This window comes from Pristis pectinata, chromosome 9, assembly GCF_009764475.1.
Source record: "Pristis pectinata isolate sPriPec2 chromosome 9, sPriPec2.1.pri, whole genome shotgun sequence".
NCBI lineage: Eukaryota > Metazoa > Chordata > Chondrichthyes > Rhinopristiformes > Pristidae > Pristis > Pristis pectinata.
Window position 1 is genome coordinate 98,834,591 of NC_067413.1, and position 15,837 is coordinate 98,850,427.

General features: G+C 44.9%; 1 protein-coding gene across 1 annotated transcript in view; it reads left to right on the forward strand.

The window, feature by feature from the left end:
* Nucleotides 1-15,837, forward strand: part of arpp21 (cAMP-regulated phosphoprotein, 21) — a 205,275-nt gene that overhangs the window by 45,251 nt on the left and 144,187 nt on the right. Inside the window, 2 exon segments of the mRNA XM_052023736.1 lie at nucleotides 6,479-6,656; nucleotides 14,899-15,109. Of these exon segments, the coding sequence (XP_051879696.1) occupies nucleotides 14,933-15,109 (177 nt within the window). The 5' untranslated portion in view covers nucleotides 6,479-6,656; nucleotides 14,899-14,932.

Below are 15,837 nucleotides of genomic sequence, written 5' to 3' on the forward strand. Positions count from 1 at the left end.
CGAATGGCCCATTTCTGCTCCTGTGCCTTATGGTGTTATGGAGTGCAAGTGCACAGTTCACTGAAGGCGGCGTCACAGGTAGACAGGGTGGTGAAAGGGACGTTTGGCACGCTGGCCTTCATCAGTCAGGGCATTGAGTACAGGAGTTGGGAAGTTATGTTGCAGTTATATAAGATGTTGGTGAGGCTGTACCTGGAGCATTGTGCACAGTTTTGGTCACCCTGTTAAAGGAAAGATGTCATTAAACTAGAGATAGTGCAGAAAAGATTTACCAGGATGTTGCCTGGACTTGGGGGCCTGAGTTACAAGGAAAGGTTGTGTAGACTAGGACTTTATTCCCTGGAACATAGGGGATGAGGGGTGACCTGATAGAGGTGTATAAGATCATGAGGGGCACAGACGGGGTGAAACCACATAGTCTTTTTCCCAGGGAGGGGGCGCTAAAAACAAGAGGGCATAGGTTTAAGATCAGAGGCGAGAGATTTAAAAGGGACATCAGGGGCAGCTTCTTCATGCAAAGGGTGGTGTGTATTTGGGATGAGCTGCCAGAAATAGTGGTTGAGGTGGGCACATTTGCAGCATTTAAGAGCCATCTATCTAATAGGAGGAGTTTAGAAGGCTATTGGCCAAATGCAGGCAGGTGGGACCAGCTCACTGGGCAACACAGTTGGCATTGACAAGTTGGGCCGAAGGGCCTGTTTCCATGCTGTATGACTTTAATTCAGAGAAGAGAATAGTGAAATTCTATAGCATGTTATCACTAAAATGGAGGAAGTGTTATATGTCTCAGCAGGCTAAAAGATGGATACCACGGAGAGGGAGATGTCTCCCCACTAACTTTCAGTCCCGATGAAGGGTCTCAACCCATAATATCGACTGTCCATTTCTCTTCATAGATGCTACCTGACCTGCTGATTTTTTTTCCAGCTTTTTGTGTGTTGCTAAACAATGGACAAATTCCCTGACCCTCAGGAGATATATCCCAGCTACTTTGGGAGGCAAGGAAGGATTTTGGTGAGGACGTGACAGATTTTTAAATCTTTGCTGTCCACAGGTGACGTGCCAGATGACTAGAGAACTGCAAATATGAAACCTCTATTCAGGAAGGGCAGCATTGATAAGACTAGCTGTTGAGTCTTAACAGTTAAATTGGAAAGATGTCGAGGGACAGGATTAATATATCCTTGGAAAGTGAGGGGTTAATGAAAGATTGTCAGCTTGGTTCTGTTAACAGGAGATCTGACAATTTCTAAAATTTCTAAAGAAGCAATAAAATGTATCAATGAGAGCAGTATGGTTGAAATAGTCTTTATAGAATTCAGTGTGGGCCTTTGACAAAGTTCCGCATGGAAGACTAGTCTAAAAGTTCAGATGCTATGGGATCCAATCCAAGTTGGGAAAATCGAATCCAAAACTGCTTGGTAATAGGAGGCAGAAGGGTGATAATGTAGAGTTATTTTCTGTGATTGGAAGTCTGTAACATTTGGTGTGTCTAGGGATTGGTGCAAGGACCTCTAGTGCTTGTTATAGTGAGGAGGACAGTCATAGGCTAAAGGATGATACTGATCAGTTGATAAGATGGGGAGACCAACAGCAGATGAAATTTAACCCTTATAAGTGTGAGGTGGTGCACTTTGAGAGGACATATATAATGAATGTCTGGGCCCTAAGGAAGTACCAAGGAACAGAGAGATCTTGGTGTACGAGACCAAGGATCTCTGAAGGTGGCAGCACATGTAGATAAGGTGGTGAAGAAGGCATAGGGAAACTTGCTGTCAGTACCCAGTGCATCGAATATAAAAGGAGGAAAGTTATGGTATAACTTCATGAAACATTGAGTAGGCCACAGCTGGAGTAATGTGTGCAGTTCTGGTTGCTAAACTATAGGATGGATGTGACTGTGCCAGAGAGGGTGTAGAGGAGATCCACTTGGATGTTGTCTGGGACGGGACAACTGTGAGGAGAAACTGTGTAGTCTGGGTATGTTTTCCTTGGAGCAGAGGAGGTCGGGGGGGGGGGGGTGTGCAGGGGAGCGCGGGACTGGGGAGTGGTGGTGTGTTCAGCTGATTGATACAGAATTATGGTTGATGGTCTGAAATCTTTCCCTATAGCAGAGGAGTCTAAAAATAGGGGGTGTAGATTTAAGGTCAGAGGTAAGAGGTTTAGAGTTGATTTGAGGAGGAATGCTTTTCACCCAGAGGGTGGTTGTAATCTGGAATACACTCCCTGAGGGGTTGGTGGAGACAGGTACTTTCACAACATTCAACAAGTATCCACGTGAGCATTTCAATAACCAACAAATAGAAGGCAATGGGCCAAATGCTGATAAATTGGATTTGAGTGGATGGGTGCATGATGGTCAGCAAGCATGTGATGCATTGGACAGTCTGTGCCTGTGCTGTATGACTCTCTGACACTGGTTCACAGCTTTCTGTGTAGTTACATAGCCAGTGTTGACTTCATTTCTGTGACAATGGTGCAAAGTGTCTCACAGCTGTTCCTGCATTCTGGACAGATGGCTCTCTTTATTCGTTCTGACAGAAATAAAACCTGATTATATCTAAATGCATTAAAATTAGCAACAGCTTTGTCACTGCTTTCTCAATTGTTTGCTGTTCCAGTGCAAGTGTTACTTCCGGATGTGCTGATTGAGATACCGCATTCTCCACTGGATAATTACTAGTGGATGATTTGTGAAAGGATCTAGCATATTTGGACTAACCTGAATATTACATTTATCAGAGTCGGTATCATACACCACAGAAACGGGTCCTTCTGCTCATCATCTCCATGGTGACTATCAACTACCCATCTTTGTGTGCAGTGCATTCCAAGTTCCAACCTGAGTAAATAGATTTTTCCTCTAATCCCCTCTAAACCTCACCCCTTACCTGAAACTTATGCCTTCTGGTTTTAGACACCTCTGCTATGTGGAAAATATTCTTACTATCTGTGTGCCTTGTAATATTTATATCTCTACAGATCACCCCTCAGCCTCCTTCACAGCAAGGAAAACAAACTCAGCTTATCCAGTCCCTCCTCAAATCTGAAATACTTCATCCTGGACAACATCCTGGTGAATCTCCCCCGCACCCTCTCAGTGTAATCATATTCTTCCTTTAGTGTTGGCCAGAACTCCACACCGTACTCCCGATGTGACCTACAGGGTTGTGCTGTAGCCTCTCTGCTCTTGTATTCTTGGCCCCGGCTAATGAAGGCCAGCGTGTTGGCATCAGCACCCAATGTGTTGCCACCTTCACAGATCCTTGGGCTTTTACACTGTTCCTCACTGGAGGCCAGGACTCTGCCATTCGTTGTGTATGTCCTATTATTGTTAGTTCTCTCAAAATACATCACCTTGCACTTAATCAGGATTAAATTCCATCTGCCATTGCTTTTACCATTTTACCACCTGAGCAATATTTTCCTGTAACTTATGACTATCCTTCTCACTCTCAACAACACCACCAGTTTCTGAGTCATCTGCAAACTTGCTAATGATACCTCCTGCATTCATATCGGATCATTAATGTAGTGAACAAAAAGGGTCCCAGCATTTATCCCTGTGGTACACCACTGGCCACAAGCTTTCAATCACAATTACACCCTCCATTGTCACTCTCTGTTTCCTATTTCTAAGGCACTTCTGTGTACCATTTGCCAATTTCCTTTAGATTCTGTGGGCTCCAACGTTTTGCACCAGATTCGTATGTGGGACCTTGTTAAAGGCCTTTCTGTAGCCCATGTAGGTTACATCAACCTGCACTGCCCTGATCAGTTCATTTTGTTACTTAGAAAAGTCAAATAAATTGGTCAGATGTGATCTCCCACTAACAAAGCCCAATCTTTCTTTAATCCCTGCCTTTCCAAGTGTAGATTAATTATGACTGTCTGATCTTTTTTCAATGACTTCGTTATCATTGACTTTAAACTCACAGGCCTGTAATAACTCTGTATATCCCTCCTGCATTTCTTGAATAAAGACATCCAGTTTGCTGTGTGGCAGTCACCTGGCAGTTAAACTTTTCTTTAAACTTTGGCTTAGAAATTGAAGTATATCCTGAAATGCTATTGCATACAGTAGGGTCATAGAGCGATACAGCCCAACTCGTCCACATCGACCATGATACCCACCAAGCTAGTCCCATTTGCCCATGTTTGGCCCATATCCCTCTAAACCCCTCCTATCCATGTACTTACCCAAACCTCTTTTGAATGTTGTTATTGGACCTGCCTCAACCACTTCCTCTGGCAGCTCATTCCATAAATGCACCATTCTCTGCATGAAGAAGTTGCCACTCAGGTCTCTCCCTAAAATCCCAGCCTGGCCAACCTCTCCATATAACTCAAGCCCTTGAGTCCTGGCAGCATCCTCATAAATCTTCTCTGTGCTCTTTCCAGTTTAATGCTGTCTTTCCTATAACAGGGTGACCAAAACTGTACACAGTACTCCAAGTGTGGTCTCACCAACATCTTGTTCAACTGCAACATAACCTCCCAACTCCTATACTCAGTGCCCTGACTGATGAAGGCCACCATGCTAAACGTCTTCCTCACCACCCTGTCTACCTGTGACACCGCTTTCAGCTAACTATGTGCTTGTACTCCTCGGTCTCCCTGTTCCACAACACTCCCCAGGGCCTGACCATTCACTGTACAAGTCCTACCCTGGTTTGACTTCCCAAAATGCAACACTTGGCACTTATCCAAATTCAAAGTCATTTGCCATTCCTCAGCCCCCTTACCCAGCTGATCAAAATCCCCCTGTAATTTTTGACAGCCTTCTACACTGTTTACGAAACCACCTATTTTATCATCTGCAGACTCACTAACCATGCCTTGTACTTGTGCATCCAAATTGTTTATATAACTAATGAATAACAAAGTTTTCAGAACTGACCGCTGTGGCACACCACTAGTCACAGGCCTCCAGTCGAAAAAAATAACCTTTGACAATCACTTTCTGCTTCCTACCAGTGAGCCAATTACAAATCCAATTAGCTATCTCTCCCTGGATACGATCTAACCTTGTCAAAGGCTAGTCATTGTTCTGGAAGCTTTGGGCACTATTAAACCATTAATGCATATCTCTTTCCATGTGCCGCAAAGTGTACAAATGAAAATTTTGCATCTGGAATTAATGCTTGGTCTAGCAGGAGAGGGGTGTTGGTCAGAAGCCCATTTAAGAGCTGACGGAGTGAGCTTGCCGGCTAAAGATTGACATCCATTGTGGGGGAGTGGGGTTATGAGGAAAATGTGGCTTGGTAAGGGATGTTGGGGACGAGGGGCATCAGGAAGCTGGGCTAGTGAAGAGAATTGTGGCCAGGACTGATTGGGGGGATCAATGGGCAATATTGACATGGGGGCCCAAAGGAAAGGGGTGAGTAATACAATTTACCTCAGTGGGATCCCAGCTCAGAATTCCAGACATAAAAATTTTCCCTAGCAACTGGAGTAGTGCATAGGTAAATGGCATCGTTTGATGTGGATCTGATGTGGAAATTACATCAGGTGCCCACAGGAATCTCAGCTGGAATTGCCCGGTCAAATTTAAGGAGTGGTGCAGTTCAACCCAGAAATGGTGACAATCCCATTCTATGTTAGGAAAAAAATCAATTTTTAAACTGGTGATGCTGAAAAAAAATGACGTATTCAGAATTTTAGGTTCCTGAGTATTCTGAAATGTCCAGAAGATATATTTTGAATCCTTGAGCTTATAGAAGATATAAAGAATTGAAAGATGTTGGAGTGGTTTGCATTGGACTCGGCTGCAGGAATGGGCTGCAGTTATACATGGGCATTTCTAGGCAATGCAGAGCAGATCTGGGAGCGCATGCAGACAGAAGAAAACAACTCATGTTTCATGTCACTGAGCTTTCATCAGAATTGGGTTGAAGAGGCATTGACCTGGAACATTATCGATGTTATTCTCTCCACTGATGCTGTTTGAACCTCTGAATCTTTGCAGCACATTCTATTTTAATCTCGCACTTCCAGATCTGCAGTTTTTGATGTTCATTCTGTAATAATTTGTTTTGCATCTCCTTCCAGTTTCCTTCACTTTAAAGAATAAAATTAATAAGACAGGGTAGATTATGAATCCACTAAAGTTATAAAAAATGCAATTATTTAATTTTTTCTGCCAGAACAGTAAGAGCTAAAAGCAATTCTATCTCACATTACTTGAACAGGATATAAGTAAGAAGCTTACAGGTACCTGAATGAAAGCGGCACACAACTAGATATGCGTAATAATAGAGTGTAAAATAGTTGTTAATTTTAGCTCTCTGCGTAGGAGCTGTTATGATTGAACAACCCTTTCTTGCCTTCATTAGAGAAGCAGCCAGCAGTTTGAGACAGGTGGAGCTAATTCAAACTGTGAAGCAGATTTGCTTCAAGCAGGTCATTAGTGCAGAAAATCTGCCTCTCTTCAAGACTTACTTTAACCCTTCTATTATTTTTTTGTTATTTCTTTCAGATTGATGACAGTCTCGCAAATCCTCTTTAGAAGCAGCCTGGAGGCTGTCATTTTGGACTGTTGATGAGGGCATGGGACTCATTTCATTATTAATCATTTGTGAAATTTCAGCAGTGAGCAGCATCAGATAGGAAACATCAATAAACGAACATCAACCTACAGAAACAGTGCACTGAAGGTAATTTTGTTTCCTAAAGTCTGAATGAAAAATCTGAAGTGGTGATTGCTAATGTGAGTTTTTATCTTAATTTGGTGAAGGGAAGGAGGGATGTTTAAATGTACCTTTGAATATCTGGAATTGGAATTGGTTTATTATTGCCACATGTGCCGAGGTACAGTGAAAAACTTGTCTTGCATACCGTCCATACAGATCAATTCATTACACAGTGCATTGAGGTAGTACAAGGTAAAACAATACAGAGTGTAGAATAAAGTGTTACAGTTACAGAGAAAGTGCAGTACAGGCAGACAATAAGGTGCAAGGTCATAACGAGGTAGATTGTGAGGTCAAGAGTCCATCTTATCATACCAGGGAACCGTTCAATAGTCTTATAACAGTGGGATAGAAGCTGTCCTTGAGCCTGGTGGTACGTGCTTTCAGGTTTTTGTATCTTCTGCCCGATGGGAGGGGGGAGAAGAGAGAATATCCGGGGTGGGTGGGGTCTTTGATTATGTTGGCTGCTTTACCGAGGCAGCGAGAAGTGTAGACAGAGTCTATTATTAAATTGTGCAAAACTTTATTTTTGGATGCATTTCACCGGTTTATAATTGCATATCATAGACAATCCTTAAATTGCACAGATTCACCAGCCTGAAACAAGATGTGATTCCTGGAGCACGAGGCTTGAGAATAATTTGATCTTTTACTTCTGTGTTCACATGAATAGACATTTTCAGCATGTAAAGTTACGCTTGTGTACAATAAACTTTTAGGGTGTTGCTGGAATGTGGGTATTCATGAGCAGGTGTGTTTATAACGGGTAACTTGCATCATTTAGCCAAATCTATATTCTTTTTTACATTTAAGGTAAGGCCCCTGTAATTAGTTAATATCGTTGTATATTTAGCAAATTTCTTTTGACATTAATAATCTCGTGGATTCAAAATTGGCTCGGAGGTAGGAAGCAAAGGTTGTTTCTCGAATGGAGGCTGGTGACTAGTGGCGTGCAGCAGGGGTCAGTGATGGGACCCTTGTTATTCGTTATTTATAGAAATGACTTGGATGTGAATGCACAGGCTTGATCAGTAAGTTTGCGGATGACATGACATTAGGAGGTGTTGATGGTGAAGAAGGTTGTCGTAGATTACAGGGGGAACACACACAAAAAGTACTGGAGGAACTCAGTGAGTCAGGCAGCATCTATGGAGGAAAATAAACAGTCGATGTTTCGGGTCGAGACCCTTCATCAGGACTGGAAAGGAAGAGGGCAGAAGCCAGAATAAGAAGGTGGGGGGAGGGGGAGGAGCACAGGCTGGCAGGTGACAGGTGAGTCCAGGTGAGAGGTCAGTCCAGGTGAGGGGGGAAAGGTAGGTGGGTGGGGGTGGGGGATGGAAGGTGGGACACTGAGAGGGTGATAGATCGAAGAGGCAAAGGGCTGAAGTAGAAGGAGTCCAGTAGGAGAGGGCAGTAGACCATGGGATAAAGGGAAGGTGGGGGATAGATGGGCAGGTCATGAGGGTGGGGGAGGGGAAAAAGAAGGGGTGAGGGGGGCTATGGGAATGAGGGAAGACAAGCGGGAGATGAGGGAGGGAAAAGGGGGGAGAAGGGGAGAGGAGTTACATGAAGTTTGAGAGGTTGATGTTGAGGCCGTCAGGTTGGAGACTCCCAAGGCAGAATCTGAGGTGTTGTTCCTCCAACGTGCATCTGACCTCAGCGTGGCAGTAGAGGAGGCCGTGGACAGACGTGTCAGTGTGGGAGTGGGATGTGGAATTGAAGTGGGCGGCCACTGGGAGGTCCTGGCTGCCGCGGCGGACGGAGCGAAGGTGCTCGATGAAGCGGTCACCCGATCTACGTCGGGTCTCACTGATGCAGGGGAGGCCGCACCGGATGCAATAAATGACACCCTCGGATTCACAGGTGAAGCGCTGCCTCCCCTGGAAGGATTGTCTGGGGCCCTGAATGGTGGTGAGGGAGGAGGTGTAGGGACAGGTGTAGCACTTGGTACAGTTGCAGGGATAAGTGCCGGGGGGGTTATCTGTCAGGAGGGACGAGTCGACAGGGGAGTCATGGACAGGGCACGATCCCTGCGGAAAGTGGAGCGGGGAGGGTAAGATGTGCCTGGTGGTGGGATCCCGTTGGAGGTGGCAGAAGTTGTGGAGAATGGTGTGTCGGATGTGGAGGCTCATGGGGTGGTAGGTGAGGACAAGGGGAACCCTGTCCCTGTTATGTCGGGGGGGGGGGGTGGGGGGGATGAGGGCAGAAGTGTGGGAGATGGAGGAGATGCAGGTGAGGGCTGCATTGATGGTGATGGAAGGGAAACCACGGTTACTGAGAAAGGAGGAGATCTCTGATGTCCTGGAATTGAAAGCCTCATCATGTGGACAGATGCGGCAGAGGAACTGGGAGAGGGGAATGGCATCCTTACAAGTGACTGGTGGACAGAGGTGTGGTCAAGGTAGCTGTGGGAGTCAGTGGGTTTGTTGAAGATGTCTGTGGTTAATCTGTCTCTGGAGATGGAGACAGAGAGATCCAGAAAGGGGAGAGAGGTGACGGAGACGGATCAAGTGAATCTGAGGTCAGGGTGGAAGTTGGAGACAAAGTTGATGAAATTGACGAGCTCAGCACGGGTGCAGGAAGCAGCCCCAATGCAGTCGTCAATGCAGCGGAGAAAGAGTTGGGGGGCGTTACCAGTGTGGGCTTGGAACATGGACTGTTCCACATAGCCGACAAAGAGGCAGACACAGCTGGGGCCCATGCGAGTGCCCGTGGACACACCTTTAGCCTGGAGAAAGTGGGAAGAGCCAAAAGAGAAGTTGTTGAGGGTGAGAACCAGTTCTGCCAGAAGGAGGAGGGTGGTGGTGGAGGGGAACTGGTTGGGTCTGTTGTGGAGAAAGAAGCAGAGAGCCTTAAGGCCCTCCTGATGGGGGATGGAAGCGTACAGAGACTCGACATCCGTGGTGAAAATGAGCCGGTCAGGGCTGGGGAACTGGAAGTTGTTGTGATGGAGGGCATGTGAAGTGTCACAGACGTAGGTGGGAAGGGACTGGACCAAGGGGGACAAAATGGAATCAAGATATGAGGACATGAGTTCAGTGGGGCGGGAGCAGGCAGAAACAATGGGCCTACCAGGGCAGTTGGGTTTGTGGATCTTGGGTAGAGGTAGAAATGGGCAGTGCGGCGTAGGGGAACCATGAGGTTGGAGTCTGTAGAGGGGAGATCTCCGGAGGCGATGAGGTCAGTGATAGTGCGGGAAACAATGGCCTGATGCTCCTTGATGGGGTCCAGGTTGAGGGATAAGTAAAGGGAGGTGTCCGAGAGTTGACGTCTGGCCTCGGCAATGTCAAGGTCAGTCCGCCAGACTGCAATGGCACCACCCTTTTCTGTGGGTTTGATAACAAGATTAGGATTAGTAACGTGAAGAGGGCATGTCCCGAGTGGTGAGAGTCCTTAATGATGGATGCCACCTTCTTGAAGCACCGCCTCTTGAAGATGTCCTCAATGGCGGGGAGGGTTATGTCCATGATGGAGCTGGCTGAGTCTACAACCCTCTGCAGCCTCTTTCGATCCTGCACATTGGAGCCTCCATACCAGGCAGTGATGCAACCAGTCAGAATGCTCTCCATTGTATAAATGCATAGTTCATTAAAAGTGGCTTCACAGGTAGACAGGGTGGTGAAAAGGACGATTAGCACGCTGGCCTTCATCAGTCAGGGCACTGAGTACAGGAGTTGGGACATTATATTGCAGTTGTATAGGTCAATGGTGAGGCCGCACTTGGACACTGTGCACAGTTTTGGTCACCCTGTTATAGGGCAGATGTGGTTAAACTGGAAAGAGTGCAGAGAAGATTTATGAGGATGTTGCCAGAACTCGAGGGCCTGAGTTATAAGGAGAGGTTGGCCAGACTGGGACTTTATTCCTTGAAAAGTAGGAGAGCGAGGGGTGACCATATAGAGGTTTATAAAATTATGAGAGGCATAGATAAGGTGGACAGTAACGGTCTTTTCCCCAGGGTAGGGGAGTCCAAAACTAGGGGGCAGAGGTTTAGGGTGAGAGGGGAAAGATTTAAAAGGGACCTGAGGGGCAACTTTTTCACGCAGAGGGTGGTGAGTGTATGGAACGAGCTGCCAGAGGAAGTGGGTGAGGCAGGTACAATAGTATTTCAGAAGCACTTGGATAGGTACATGGAGGGCAGGGCTTGGAGGGATATGGGCCGAATGCAGGAAATTGGGACTAGCTGGGTGGGCACCGTGGTTGGCACTGACTGGTTGGGCCGAAGGGCCTGTGTCTGTGCTGTATTGCTCTATGACTCTATGAAATAAATCTCATTGTCAACTGCTACATGAGTCACCGACTCTAGTCTTTGCTATGTTAACTGAAATGACTCTTTCAAAATAATCACTCCTGACCACTTCAGTGGAAGGTCCTGATGGCATGACACTTGGACTTTGGAAGGGATGGCACAGGGGCACAGCTACTGGCCCTTCTGGTTGACAACTCCAGTAATTCTGGTTCAATCCTGACTTCTCGTGCTGTCTTTGCTGAATTTGAGCATTCTCCCTGCGTCAGCCTGGATTCCCTCTCTGTGCTTTGGTTTCTACCCATATCCCAAGATGTATGGATTGGTAGGTTATTTGACACTGTTAATTGCCCCTGGTGTGTAGGTGAGTGACAGAATCTGTGGAGAATTGACGTAGAAAGAATAAAAAGGAATCAATGTAGGATTGGCAGTGGCGTGAATAGGCACCTGGTGGACAAAAGGTCTTTTTGTGTGCAAGGGAAACAGAGAGTAGCCTATTTCTCCCAGGAACCATCCCACCACGGAAGATGCCTTGGAGTTTAGTCTCCCTGAAGATGAAGGCATTATGTGTGCTTTGTAGGAATAGGAAGTACTTTTGATGATCCATGCCACCAGAGGAGTCCTGATGGAGGGTCATTGACCTGAAATGTCAACTCTGCTTCACTTTCCACAGATGTTTCTCGACCTGCTCAGTATTTTCATCACTTCCCGTTTTTATACCAGAACATTTCCTGTTGAGGTTATAAAACATTACCCCATTGAACAATTGAGTGCCGTAATTAGCTGCACGCACCTGTGAGGGGCCAACAAACCTTCCTACAGAATTTTCACATCTCAGTGACAACAGCCTTAGTAGATCTGAGCCTGTAAATACGTGGTCTAGGTAGGACAGTGAAGTGAAGAAGTGAAGGCACGGTAGCATAGCGGTTAGCGCGACACTATTACAGCACCAGCGATCGGGGTTTGATTCCCATCGCTGTCTGTAAAGAGTTTGTACGTTCTCCCCGTATCTGCGTGGGTTTCCGCCGGGTGCTCCGGTTTCCCCCCACATTCCAAAGACGTACGGGTAGGTTAATTTGGGTTTAAAATGGGCAGCGCGGACTCGTTGGGCTGGAAGCGCCTGTTACCACGCTGAAAATAAAACTAAAAAAAAAATTTTAAATTTAAGATTACATCAGGATCTGGATCAACCGGGAAAGTGGGCCAAGGAACGGCTGATGGAACTTAATTTGGACAAGTGCGAAGTGTTGCATTTTGGGAAGTTAAACCAGGGCAGGACTTACACAGTAAATGGCAGGGCCCTGGGGAGTCACAGAGTGATAGTCACACAGCACCAACTCGTCCATGCCAACCAAGTGCCTACCTGAGCTAGTTCCATTTGTCTGTGTTTGGCCAGTATCTTTCCAAACCTTTCCTATACATGTACCTGTCCAAATGTCTTTTATACACTGTAATTGTACCTGCTTCTGCCACTTGCATAGAGTAATATAGCACAGAAACAGGCCCTTCGGCCCAACGTCCATGCCAACCAAGGTGTCCACCTGACCTAGTCCCATCTGGCCGTGTTTGGCCCATATCCCTCTGAACCTTTCATATCCATGGGCTTATCCAACGTTTTTTAAAGAACAGAGAGACCTAGGGGGACAAATACATAGTTCCCTGAAAGTGGAGATACAGGGTGGTGAAGAAGGCATTTGGCATGCTTGTATTCAGAGGTCAGAGCATTGAGTACAAGCATTGGGATGTCATGTTACAGCTGTACAAGACATTGGTGGGACCACACTTGGAGTATTGTGTGTAGTTCTGGTCACTTAGCCATAGAAGGGATGTTATTAAGCTGGAAAAGGTGCAGAAAAGATTCACAAGGATGTTACCGGGTCTGAAGGAGAGACTGGACAGGCTGGGGCTCTTTTCCCCGGAGCGCAGGAGGCTGAGAGGTGACCTTATAGAGGTATCTAAAATCATGAGGGGCATTGATAAGGTCAGTGGTGACAGTCTTTTCCCCAGGGTAGGGGAGTCTAATACTGGAGGGTATAGTTTTAAGGTAAGAGGGGAAAGATTTAAAGGGGACCTGAGGGGCAAGTTTTTCACGCAGAGGGTGGTGGGTGTGTGGAACGAGCTGCCAGAGGAAGTGGTAGAGGAAGGCACATTTACAATGTTTAAAAGACATTCGGACAGGTACATGGATAGGGAAGGTTTAGAGGGATGTAGACCAAACACAGGCAAATGTGTCTAGCTCAGGCAGGCAACTTGGTCAGCATGGACAAGTTGGGCCAAAGGGCCAGTTTCCATGCTGTGTAACTCTCTGACGCTATTCCGACGACTGGAGTAGATTGATGGGTTAAATGGCCTCTATGTCATAAGGAAAATGAAATTAAATATCAGGGAGTGATGATTCATGTAAGACTCAGGGCTTTGAAGGGGAGCCTGATTTACTCATCCATTTACTGGTCCTTCATAAATTCATGTGCCTTCTCAGCATGATGATTTTCTTGAATAAAGAGCCTAATGGACTTTCCTCATGCAGCCAGGCTCAGATACAGAAGAGTTGTGGACCAGAATGAATCAAAGGCTGGGAGGTTCAGGTTGAGAATGATCCTGACCTCTACAGTCAGTGCCATCCAGGCACAAGTTGCAGCTCTGTTCATGGAGGATCAAATATCACTGACTTGGAAAACCGTAGCATCTGGATACATTGAAGGAGGGTGGGAGGTTGGAGTATAACTCTTCGAATACACCTTCAGAATACGCTCAGTTAGACAACTGCAGAAGAGGCAATCATTGGAAAAGTGGCACTGCACCTCATCGAAAGTCACATTGTGCCTATGCAGTAGTCTCCCTCGTTCCCAGGTAGCCACTAGGCTGCAGAAATAAACAAGTGGCTGGGTAACCCTTTAAGTAGAGCAGCTGTGGTGAGCATGGTTCTCTGTGAATGTTAAATACTCCTTGTGGCATGGAAAACACAATGAAATTTCAGCTTCAAAACGCTCCAGGCACATCCGACTGACTAATCTCTGACATGTGCTGGCACATATTGTGACGAGGAGTGCTGGGTTGCATAACTGCATAATTCTTGCAGATTAAGTGTGTGTTTTACAGCTTGCACACGTGATCCATTTCAGCAGATTATCAAGAATGTTCAATGGACTGTTCACTGTGCTGTATTCAATGAATGTTTGATTTTATGCAATAATCAGAGAGAATTGGATTGGCAAAAATCTTTGAATTTTGTATTATACTTGCTTGATTTGATTGCTGATTATTGAAGCATTACATTAACAGTTCTCAATAAGGAATTGTCACACAATGTCAAAGCATCAAATAAAGTACTGTTTATAGAGTTAGTCTTTTCACATAATTTGATCCTGAGAACTTGAAGGTGTTGTTTAATTACGCTTCTGCTTCATGCCTTGCTGTAACTCCTGCCAATGACATTCCAAATGGTTTACAATGTTGAAATTTCATATTTAGGAGATTTAACCTGTGAAATAACCATTGAAATCAGAAGATTCAACTTTAAAAGGTCTTGTATTCAGTGATGGTGATTCTTACTTTTAACAATTACACATAACCAGCAACTTAGTAACTAAATGACTTGCAACTTAATTTGGTTTTTGTTGCCTGGAATGTGTACCTGATCTTCTAAATAATTTACTGTGTCCATTTTGGAATTTGCTGAGAAGGTTGAAAAATAGTTTCTTGAACATAACAAGTGTTAACAAGTTTTGTGTGAGTTGGCTGAGTTTTTCTTGACATAGTTTCAAAAACATGGCAATGATAAGGACTTTGGAATCTGGATTTTTGTATTAATAATAAAGCTACCAATTTAATGACTAAGAATATTTACGACAGGGGGTTGACATGCCCAACTTATCCTTCATATTCTCTAAAATAATCATTAAAAGAAAATGAGGAGACTTGTTCTAGGAATAAAAGTGATTTGATGTTTTGACTCCATAGGTCACTGCATCCTGTGTAATTCTTTTCTGGGAACATGTCTGAGAAAGGCACATTAAGACAAGAGGCATTGGAGGAAGCTGGAAATGAACAAAGTACTGAGATTTCTCCATCTTGTCGGGTAACATGCATCATTAATACTGAAAGCTTGGAAGTGGAGGAAAAAGAGAAGGGAAAAGAAGATAAGTCAAGTGACACAAAGGCTGATCATCAGGTGAGGTGCCCCGTAAAGTTAAAGTCGAGTTTATTGTCACGTGCACAAGTCCATGTGTGCACAGGTGCAATGAAAAACTTACGGGCAGCAGCATCACAGGCACATAGCATCAGATAAGCAGCATCCACAAGAAAAACATAAATAATGCACAATTTTTACAAGAAAAAAACAATTAGAACAAAAAAAGTCCATTTTAGTGCAAAGTGATATGAAAGTGAAATGAAGCATAGGAGATGAGTGCCTGAAAATCTGCTAATTCCACTGATTAATGTGGTGTTAATATAAGATAAGTTCATTTAATTTCTATGTATGTTTCATCTGTTCTTCTAAGCTATCAATGTGACCCACTCATAAAAGTCCACATCATCCTGATTAGTAAAAGAAATAGATATCCATGTGTATTTTCCCCCTTTGTCACTGGGTCTAAATCGTTAACTTCCTTAACCAACTACATTATGGGAGCACCAAAAGGACGACAGTGGTTGAAGACGATGTCCCACCACCACCTTCTCACGGACAAACATGAATGGACAATAAATGCAGGCCTTGCCAGACCTCATCACATCATTCATCCCATCAACTGATATTAAAAAGTAAAATAAGGCCCATTCTCCTGTTTGGATAATAGTGTTTTTTTTAAATATTTATTTGTTTTTAATGAAAAGCACTTTCCTAAAGATTGAAATTTTGTTGCATGAATACTTTGATTGAAAGTCTTTCTGAAACTG